Here is an 11660-nt window from a genome sequence, read left to right on the forward strand (position 1 = left end):
TTTTAGTGTATTGTTATTTTAAAAAGATATTTATCCAGAAAATGATGTAAAGACAAATACTTCAAAAAGTCATATACAGAAATATACAAACAGGACAAAAGAATTAAGAAAATTTGTCGGTTTCCATATATATGTATTTTTAATTCAAAGAGACGTGAAGAAACAGGGTGATGAAAGGTAGAGAGATAAGGCCACAAAGACATTCAAACAAAGAGACACCAAGATAAGAAAAGCTGATAATGAAGTTTAAGCAGATTTAACACCCCCCCCCCCCCCCCCCCCACACACACACACACACACACACACAATCTGAAGAAATCAAAGGAATGACGCAACAAAGACACAAATTTAGAGTTCTACAGTCTGATCAACAGGCAGACAAAAAATACATACATACATACATAAATGCATACTACTCCCCTGGTGCTAAAAAGGAAAAGAAAACGCAGAGTGCACAAAAGAGATCAATTTTATGACCTTAGCAATGTTTAAAGACACCACCCCCCATTAGACTGGCATGCTTTAACCACGACTCATTTAGCAGCAGCACAAAGTTATTTAGCATAAGTAAAACTGTTACATTGCTAGTTAATTTATAATATATGATACAATGCTGAAAAAAAATTGTTAATTGCTATTTCTCAGCTTTACATACAAAAACTTGTTATTGACATCAGCACAAAAAGTGGGCTTAAAAATTAGGTGCATAAAGACGTATTTGACCATAAACTTGGTTCAAATTCCAGTTGGTCATACTTCACATAACTTTTCTAACGTCTGTTCTACAAAATTTCTTCTTCTATATTATTATTACTAGCGTACAGATGACTAAGACCATAAAATAGGCGATGAGGTGTGGATAGTAATACACAACGAAGGATGTTTGTATCATGAATTTGGAACATCACATCTTCTGCTATGTACTCTACACGGCATTTAAAATAGATGGACAATGATCTCTGGTATTAATGATTAGTCAATCCAGGCAATTTTTAGCTTATTTTCCAATTAATGCAGAAAATTAATAATATCATTATTAAATTTATATTCAGTCTAATCTGCCTTGCTACACTTTCATGTCAAGATGTCTTCATGTAACCAGTCATGCTTGCAGTTCTGCAGTCTTTGAAAGTAATGTGCATGCTGAGAGAAGCTATATCGATCAATCAAAACGAGAGAATGCAGAAACAGAGTTTGTCCTGTCCGTTAGCTTGATTTTAAATTAGAGCCTATTGTAATTGCGTCTGCTGACGCACAACTTTGCCACTACTCCTCAATTTCTTGATTAAAGTGGTGTCACTGTCACACTGAAACTGCTGTGTGTAGGAAGGGCATGGAGAAGAGCAAAGGTGAGACAGACCCAGGCAGATTTTATGACTTAATAATTGGTAATATCACATATTGTCACCAACTGGGATAGACAAAATTTTTCATAGTTGTATCTGAAGACTTTTCAGCTAGTACAGCCTACTCCTTCTTCTTCTTCTTAATGCCATAAGTGTGGTATTACTCCCCTCTGAATATCCTATTACCAGCACTCCATTATCTTACAGCTGGTTCAGTTTATGTGTTTGGGCTACCGAGTTTAGATTCAGTCAGGTTCAGTCTATGGAGGCAGCCAATCCTACGAGGGTCACACAAACACCATGTTGGTAATTTGATAATTACTCACCCTGAACATGAACAAAAACCCTGTTTTCATCTGGACAGAAGGCTAAAAAAAAAAAAAAAAAAAAGGCATTTTAAAAACTTGTCTTTTTTGCATATGGTAAAAATAAGACAAGAGTAAAGACAGCGACTGCATTAGTGAACTCTCAGCGAGACAGAGTAGTATGAGCCGTCTGGGGGCTTTTCCACTTAACACCATCAGACTGCCAGTCCAACTGGTCTCCATAGTAGGCTGGATGAGATTTGCCTGCAGGCTAAAAGCACCCTGGACATACACTGCTGTCTACTAATCAGGTCACCTGTTGCACAACACTAAACTGAGACCAGTCACAAGCACGCAAACCTACAGATATAAAATTGTGCACACTCACAGTGACAAAAGTCATTTGAGTGTACATGTACTCCCTCTTCCACTAATCACTGTTACCACTGTGCACAGACACATAAAGCTCCTAGACGAAAATGAAAACTGACATCTCAGCTCGTCTTACTGAACCAATTATTAGTGTCTTTAGAGACAAAGCAGTCTGTACTTTCATCCCAAATAAGTGAAACTAAAGCACGAAGCAATATTAAGGGGGGAAAATGGTCCAGTAGCAAATGTATGAATTAAAGAGGGATAGAAAAAAATGAAAACAGTAGCAGGATCACAATTTATATCAAAGAAAACTACAGGAATCTCTGTTTTCTCTTTTAGAAACAGTTTGTTCTGACAATCATGTTATGAGTTAATTTTATCTACTAAAAAAAGAAGAAGAGCCAAATCAAACTGCTTAAGAGACATAAAGGAAAAATGTGGAGGGAAAAAAAGAGGGACATAGAGGGAGAAAGGCAGAATACTATGGGAGCAAAGGAAGAGACTGGGGGGAGCAGGGTGTAAACAACACTGAGATGGTGGTGACAGAGCAAGGGTGGAGACAGAAAGAGGTCACAGGCAGAATTTCATGACACTGTGTGCAGCCATACTCTGAGCTAAATTACGCCGAGCCTTTGACACAAACCAAACATACAAGAAACACATTTTATCTACTCCACACAGAAACAAACTGTGGTCTGCATTGACAGACACATCCACACATTTGTCGGTTCATATGCCAAACTCAGACTGATAAATTTTGAGCTCTGATGAAGCTTTCGGATTTGGCCAGATGATGAATTTTGGGACTGGGGGACTCTTGTGGCCATGCAAAACTAGAACACAACCACATCTTCAATGCAAATCTACAAGTGCATGACAGTGTTTTTGTATCATGTTGGACAGATATGACGGAAACTACAACACGTGCCACTTGCAACACAAACTCTACAAAAATATATTTTTTTCCAATTACTGGTGTTTCAACCATAGAGCTTTAATGTTTCCTGTACATTTTCTTTGGTAGAAGAACTTAAATACATAAAGGCCTAACAGTATTTACTCTTAACAGGGCAAACACACTTTAACTCAAAACATTTACTCTAGGTTTAATCACATCAAAACAAAACTGATGACACACTGTCACATTTAATTTGCACCTAAATAAAACAGCAAAAGAGTTTGAGATCTGAAACATTTTATTGCACTTTATTAAATTTTTGTAAGGCCCTCAACCCTGTTATTTAATGTGTTCCATTTTGATGACATTTAAAGACTGGCGGACACCCTTCTTAGAAAGATGTCTATGTATCATAAAAAAAAAAATTCTAACAGACCTTATCTCTTAATCTAATGGTGTGTTTAACAGCAACAGAAGATTTGCAGTCCGAAATGGATACCAACCATCTGGGAAAATTTGCACTTACTGCTGCAAGAGAGCTGCTGCGATGAAAAGGAAACACTAATGACGTTATGACTCCTCTCAAGATATCTGTTTTCAAAATACCAGTGCTTATAAATAATCAAAACAACACACTGAGGTAGAATTTTGAAAATATGGACCGATGCTTTTAAGGAAGGGAAAAAAACTTTAAAGTGATACAGTTAAATCATTACTAGACAAAACTGGCTAAGAGCTATTAATCTATGGAAAATCTGCACTCTGAAGAGAAAAATCTAAGCTAGCATTCTGTTATGAATCCATGCGGCACATGGATCTAGCTACAAAGCATTTCTACAAAGTTTTGTACAGCTTAGAATAATTACATAAACCGATTCTCTTCTCCTCCCTCAATTATTTTTTAATACAGCCTCTGCTTTTTCCCTGCTGTCTTTCTTATAAAGACACTTTTAATTAGTTTCTATTATCATCTCTAGGAGTCATCTGTCCCTCCATCCATCTTTGACTAAAAAGCCCTGCTCGTTTCAGTCAGAGGCATCCATTCATCCTCTCCTGTTTCTCTTAGTGAACAAGCACTGCTAAACTGACAGTAGAGGAGGCAAGGAGAGGAAAACCACATATACAAATTAGAAAGATGCCCTTGTGTTGCACCCTTTTTCTTCATAAATACGAGTCCCTTTATCCTCTCATTATCATTGTATTTCTGAAAACTGAATAAAATGGATGCATTTGTTCTGGATTCAGCTACTAACCATTAAAGGTAAGTATGACACAATCCTAATATTCACAGAAGTGAATTTTACTCCTGCCAAATACAAATCTTAAATTCAATACCAGAAACCCACAGTTTGGTGTCCATGTCAGCCGTTTAGCAAAAAGAAGAAGAAGATTATAAAATTGTCAATAAATGACTTCTTAAAAGCTCAGCCTCAATATAAAAAGGGTTACTTAAAAACCTGAATATCACCAAAATATGATGGATGTATAACTATATCCGCTATTGTTAACCAGCTTAGACCTGTGTGGTGAGCCCTAAGTGGATTCAGGCAGCAGGAGTTACAGAAACAAGACATGTAAATTACCGCAAGACTTCATGTTTTTACTGATATGGTGTACCATCCATGGAAATACACAAGCAGCTATCTAGTTCATTTACATGTTAGGCCTTTAGCCAACACACTCACTCAATGATTTCCTGCAGAGCAAAAGAAAGGTTAAGAGCACACTGGTGAGTCATCGTAAATGTAAGTAGCCTATTAAAACAATAGAATTAAAGTCTAAAGAATATCCAGATACCACAGATTCATGAAAAATCAAGCAAAACAACACAACTGGAAAAGCACCTTGAACTTCTTTCATTTTTTCTTGAATTCAGGACCAGCTAAACAATATTTATATTACAGTGCGCAGCTCAATACTATTTCACCTCAATACTAATTTCACAACAGCCATACTTTATAAAGAGGATAGCAACTCAAAATACCTTACCTGCCAAGTCAGCAGTAATACAGTTTAATCACTTGTGCTCTAAATGTGAGAAAAATTACTCCTAGTCTTGAGCAGAAGGCATGCAAGAGAGGACATGCAGCAAGTACCAAATTCACCAAAATGCCCCAAATAACCAATCATAATTTAAGTAAGTAGAAGTATGACATTTGTATTTTACCAGCATAGTTTGCAGACTGTGCTGATAGTTATGCAGAATGTCCCCTTTATAGCTAACAGAACCAGGTTTGTATTTCTCACCTAGAAAAATAAGTAATGACGTTCTTGGTTTGTGAATTAAAAATGCTATTTTGCCGTCTTCAGTACTCAAGCAACTGTCTTAGAGCACGTGCTAGTGAACTAACTGAATTAGATCACTCTTTATACCTATAGGCTGCAGCAGTGGTCAGGCAAGAACACACGATACCTTTCATTATGCAGGCCTGTGTTATTACCATCAGAAATTAATGTTCCCCTGGGGGAAGTATACACAAGCCTGCTGGATAATCTAATGTCATGGAAGTCATGTGTGTGAACTCCAGAATCCAGATTTCTCCCTGGAGCACAACTGTTGCAGCTCCCTTTCCTTTATTATGCCCTAGAATGAGGTGTGATTGCTAATCACAGTGTACTTGGACACATTTTTTTATGTCGTCACCAGGCTGGAATTTGAACGGGTGTGAAATAATGCCAGAACACAACTGCTTACTTTCACAACTAAGCAAAAGGACTCACTGAAACTCAGATACATCTGGCGCGTGTACACACACACACACACACACACACACAACTCTCTCAGCTGAAGTCACAGCTGTTTTACAGCGGGCAGAACCCATTTTGTATTAGCAGAAAAAGGAACCATAATCCCTGTTCACCATGAACCAGCTAGTACCAATCTACAAGGCTGGCCAACATTGCTTTCAGCAGAGATTAAAACTGTATATTTAAAACTGTATATTTGGCATAATTATTAAACCACAAAACTAAAAAAGAAGCTCAAAAAAAGGAACACTAACAACAGGCCCAAAAAGAATAGATCTCTCGAAGCCCAAAATTCACTTTAGTGCTCCGGTACCTGCTGGTGATTTGGCAAAAGCTGTGCAGCCAGCTAGGTTGCAGCATTTGGATTCCAATTACTATTTACAAACGAAAAAGGGGCTTCAGTTTTTATCTCCACATAGTTTCACATATATGCATGATAGTTTACAGATGATGCCAGTGAACATACTGGTGTGATCTAGGTCACATTGCTCTCAGGAGCACAGAGGACAGCTGAGTTTGGGAGCAGCTTACATCTTATGCCAGTGTGCCAAACACAAGGGATGGATGCAAAAGAGGCCCAGTATCACTATTGAGGTACAATTTAGAGTTATATATACACACACATTTACTGCTCTGGGAAAACAACATGCCGATTTTGTTATTACAACATTATATGTCGTTACAGGACAGCTTTACCTTGTTACCTTTCGCATCTTGGGCTACTTCAGTTTTCTGGAAGTATAAATTTAATTTAAGAATATGTTAAAGAGCAGATTGAATCTATATTTAACAAAGACGGATCTTTCAGATCCTTAGACACACGTAAATAATAAATTATTTCAGATCCTGAAAGTCAGATGATGAGAATGTAGTAGACCCAGATTAGATCATGTCTGCTTTGCCAAGCTGTCTGCTCAGTGGGATTTTCTAAGAGCAAGTGCATGTATGAAAATATGGCAGACGTAACACGCTAAAGAATCTCCCAAGAAGACGGATAAATTCTGACCATATCAGTGACAAGTCTTTGGGCCTCACCTTCACTTGCTCTTTCCCTAACAAAATCAAACACAATCACTCATTGTGTCCCATTTCACTCACACAAGCACCTCCACCACAACAGCTGACAATCTCAACAACAAAAAGATCAACCTACGTTCAAAGTCGGAGTCATCATCTTCATCATCCTCTCCATTGGACTCTGTTTGCATCGGTTCCCCGTCAAACATCACTCCTTTTCCCGTCTTGCCGCCTGTGCTGGCCCCATCCTGACTTCTGGTGTCCCGCAAACGGGTAAAGTACTGTACGGCAAAATCCACCAGGTCTGACGGCCTTTGTCGGAGCACCTCCACAGTGTAGCCCTGCAGCAGTTCTGTCAACCCAACCGGTATCTCAATACTCATGGCTGTGCGTGGCTTGATGTACTATCTAAAAGAGGAGAGAATATTTGTCACAACTGATCTTGGTACAGAATCATACTTGTGTTTAAGTGCAGGGCTGTGCTGTTGTTGAGAGTTGCCCATTTGCTGATTTACACAGCTGTGGCTTACTATAGGCTACTATAAAGGTGTGCATGACTTGCGAATGCTGAGTGACTGATGAAACCTATACAAATGAGAAAACTGATTAACTGAGTAGTTTGACAGCTACAGTCATTTATAACCAAGATAGTGTAATATCATATGAACTCTGCATGACATTGACAAGTTTATCTTTGGTTCAGCTCAGGAACACACAGTTCCCACAGCTGCACGTAATAGATATGAGCCTTGTGTTTTGTAAAGGGGCGATACAAGCTGGGTTTCACTAATATTCAGGTTTCGTGTCGTCAGAAGCTGAGCTGTCAATCTGAGTGGGTAGCCGGCAGGAATTAGCTAGCAAAGCGGCTAATAAGCTCCCACTCATGACAACTAGCTGGTACACGGTGCTGTTCAAGCCACACATCCAACTTGTCTAAACTCCTCTATTTAACTGAGTCTTAGTTAAGACGGAACGTGTGAAGAAAGCGTAGTCGAGATGTGTTTCAAGCACATTTTCACTTTCGAACCATTCAATTAGCTGTCGTGCTAGCTACTAAGCCACCTTCAAGGAAGCCTGTGCAGCTAGCTAACATTTGTAGTATGGCGTACTGGTTGTAGGTGCTAAGCCACAGAAGAGTAGAAGACTGGATAGCCGCAAGCAGTGCAAGTTGTACAGGTTAAGCCGTTTGTCAAGCTAACTTACTGCTGCGAAGTATGAGTCACTTACGTGCGATTCAGTCTCCCCGGCTAAACTAGCCAGTCCCCTCCTTCCTGGTGTCTTCCTTGTTCGCTCTTATTTCGCGTCTTCTTTTAGCCAGTCTCTCTGCCAGTGTATGATCCGTATCCCTCCACAGAACACACTTGTCGAACGTAAAGCCAGCAATTTTATGTTACCGTCTCCTAACCTATCTAACCTTTGTGGGGGGTATTTCCCGTGCAAACCAACTGTATAGGGATGCTGGCTATTAAGCTGATAGGAGGGAAGTTTTTAAAAAAAAAAAAGGAAAAAAAAGAAAGAAAGAAAGAAAAAAAACACTCGACTTCACCGTCGCAGCCAACAGCGTCCACGCACTTTGTGAGGGAGGGACTTGCTGTGGCAATAAGGCAAGCGCTAGCTAGCTAACAGGCTAACTAGCTGAATTGCTAACTAGCAATTGCTTGTTTTCTTTTGGGAACTGTCACCACTCTCCGCAAGACACCAAGTCAGCTGCTGCAGCCAGGTGACAGAGCCTAACCTTGCTGTTCGCAACGTTATGCCACGCCGCCGTTAATTACAACGCAAGGTACCCGCGAAAATACTGTTTAAAACGTTACTGTAGTAGCAGCACTGCTAATGACAGCACGAGAACCCAGCAAAATTAAACGAAACACGTTTCCTCCCTCCCGGCGAGGCAATCCACGGCTCTACACGCACGAATGAACCACTGGCTCAGGAAAGCATGAGGAGGCGTGGTTACACAGTGAGCAGAGAGCGTTTGACGTAGAGTGACAGAAACCAGGGCCAATTAAAATAAAAATTTCCAATACCACAGCCAATTACATACAGCTCTGGGATTAGACGCGGTAGAGAAGGCAGAACCATATTTGTACAGTCACAAGAGGACCACACCTACAGAAGTGGCCTTGACAATTTGGTAAAGGGGTGTGGGTGTGTGTGTGTGTGTAATAATTTAAACATTTTTTATATATGTAGACGCTGCTGAATGTGAATATCTGCCTTTGTCCAGCTGCCAATGGGGTGTCTCTGAGAATTATCATTATAGTTAGAGGACAATGGTCAATTTAGTTTCACTGTAACCCAAGTAAGACACATTTTCCTGACAAATTAAATGCTGACATGGGATGATATCAAATACTAAACTGCATAAAAAGCTGCAACAGAAAACCTTTCTTGAACGGCCTTAACCTCGTTGGTGTTCACTTGCTCTCATCACTTTCTAATTTTCGTCCTTAACCTGGTATCTATTATCCTTTCCTTCTTTTCAGACTCTCTGGGTTTTCATAGATATGTTCAGATTAGGCAACAGTCTTTGCTATCACCCTCTGAGCCAATACATCAAATCTTCATGTAACCTTCTGAATGTCATCTCCTTAAATGCACCAGTCTACATTTGCTTCTATTTTCTTACACAGAGCTCTCCTGAATTAGGGTACTACTGAAGGTTGCTGTTTCCCTTTCCATATTCCTGCCTTTGTTTACTTTGTTTTATTGCAGATCTTCGGGAGTCCACCCCCCTGCAGAAATTAACCTGTCATGGTGCAGTGGGGTCACCGAGGGTGGATCTGAAGTATTCTGAGAGTATTGCTCAGGACCATTACAGCCCATGTCGCATCTCCTCTTCCATTTCTATTTCTCAGCTGTCACCAAGGTAAATCCGTTGCCATGGCCACAACGAGCCCGGATTTAATTCCTTGAACCGGTTTCTGATTGGCTCAGGTCTTTGTTTCCAACAAACGGGAAAGTCTACCTCCAGGCTCCCCCTGCTGGAAGAATGAACTCAACATAAAACAAGTAAAACGTGTATATATAAAAATATACCTCCACATTGTCATTGAACAGGTTAGATTGTGGAAAACGATACACCGTGGAAATCAGTTATTGTTAACCCAACTTCCCTATCCCTTATCCTGAGAAATCACCTGTGTATAATTTGTATATATAAAATGGCCCAGGGTTAGATTGTGTATTTCCTTACTCTCATTCCCCTTATTGTATCTGTAACATGCAACTTCTGTCGGTGCTGTGCTACTGGAAACTGAATTTCCCAGAGGAACCCACCCGAGGGATTAATAAAGTTTCATCTATCTATCTATCTCTATCTTACCATGGTGGTATAATATACAGATTTAGAGTGTGGATTCTGGCCATGGTTTTCCTGGAAGTGTCATCCTTGGAGAGTTACTGCAAATGTGGTCCTGACAAACTCTAAAAATGTCTCAAGGAGAGCTACTAACCTACATTTACTGGGTAAAGAGGAGGAGGAAAAGCAAAGAAAACAGGGAACCAGAAGAAAATTGGACAGCTTTTGTATTTATCCTTTCCAAACACTTGAGTCTTGGACTTCAGACATACAGCAACTTTCATTTTTATTTGTTATCAGGTGCTGACAACAAGATGGATGAGGAGGAGAGAAGAGGGATGATAGGTCCCATCTGATTTGCTTCCATTGATGTGCTTTGCGTGGCTTATTAGGCTTCTAGCAAACTTTGTCTCACCTGTGCATTAAGGCAAATAAACTCAAAGAATGTTAAATGACTCTACGACTGTACTTTACATGGCAAAAATCTTTGAGCAGAAATAAAATGGTAAAGGAGGAAAGCCAAAACAATTACACATAAGTGGTGTTTTCATGTTGCCACTCTAAGAATACAGTTAACTTTATTAAACAAGGTGTTATGTTTTGTTACCAAAAGGACACGCAACAAAGAGCTCAGAGATTTTAATGTGAACATTGCCAGCAGAAAAACTCAGAATGAAATTCCAAAATATTTCTATCAAGTTTAGTCTCCTCCACTGGATAAATCTGCAATGATCCGCCTTTAGATTATTCATTCACAAGTCTGAGTATCAAACCAGATCAGAAAGGAGATTTCTAAAGTAGTTAAGACAGACTTACAAATCAAACCTCCCCCAGAGTGATTAATCTGAAGCTCCAAACAAAATCCACGTCCAGATGTCTAAAAAACTTGACTCCCAGGGTTGATGCTGAAACACTCCCCAGACTCTGCTCTCCAAATGTTCACTCCACCTGCTGGTAGTCCTTGGAGATGGGCTTAGAGCTGGCTTCCTCCCAAAACAATCAGCTGACTCTTCAGGAATGAATCTAAGGCAGTGAGGTACAGGCAAAGCTAAATAGGACTGGAATTTTAATTAAAGTCAGAATAATGCTAGCAGCAGTGTAGTGCAACAGTCTGGCAGTGAATGATAAGCAGAGCTGGTTTTAAGTACTGTAGATGAGGGTGATGAAGGTAACGAGTGACAGGTGTATCAGTTAGAGTTTAGGTGGCCATGCCTACTCCTGAGAGGAAGTAAGAAGAGTTATTATGCACATACACACACACACACACAGAGGCTAGGGAGAGGTAGACAGAGGAGTAGCAGAGCGACAGAGAGAAAGGTTGGTCAGCACTTGGAAGACAAGACAGAGCTTAACACAAAGACCTTAGCTTGTAGACAAGAGAAGTCAGAGTACATTCATGCTCCAAGACTGAAAAAACCTGAGAAATCTCACATCAGTCCTCGGTTCATTCATGCTTTGCATGTGTGTGTACCAGTTCCAGTACCACATTCATATAACCAAGCCTGTCTTCAGTGAATTGTATGAGCCAGTACTGCCACCTACTGCCTGATGCGTGCTTTTCAGCCTGGCAAACAAATGCAGATTTTTTTTTCTCCCAAGGTAAGTCTTTAGTTTTGCTCATGAAACGCTACTAAACTCAGGTCGACCAAGCCTACTGACCTGTGTCACAC

At 39.9% G+C, this 11660-nt stretch overlaps 1 protein-coding gene across 1 annotated transcript in view; it reads right to left on the reverse strand.

Annotated features, from left to right (window-relative positions):
* The window catches only part of prkar2aa (protein kinase, cAMP-dependent, regulatory, type II, alpha A), a 44736-nt gene extending 36121 nt beyond the window's left edge, over positions 1 to 8615 (reverse strand). Inside the window, exons 1-2 of the mRNA XM_063463454.1 lie at positions 7917 to 8615; positions 6826 to 7097 (exon numbers count right to left, since the gene is read on the reverse strand). Coding sequence (XP_063319524.1) covers positions 6826 to 7072 — 247 coding nt within the window. The 5' untranslated portion in view covers positions 7073 to 7097; positions 7917 to 8615. The remainder of the gene's footprint in view (positions 1 to 6825; positions 7098 to 7916) is intronic.
* Positions 8616 to 11660: the final 3045 nt, after the last annotated feature.

This window comes from Pelmatolapia mariae, linkage group LG20, assembly GCF_036321145.2.
Source record: "Pelmatolapia mariae isolate MD_Pm_ZW linkage group LG20, Pm_UMD_F_2, whole genome shotgun sequence".
Lineage (NCBI taxonomy): Eukaryota > Metazoa > Chordata > Actinopteri > Cichliformes > Cichlidae > Pelmatolapia > Pelmatolapia mariae.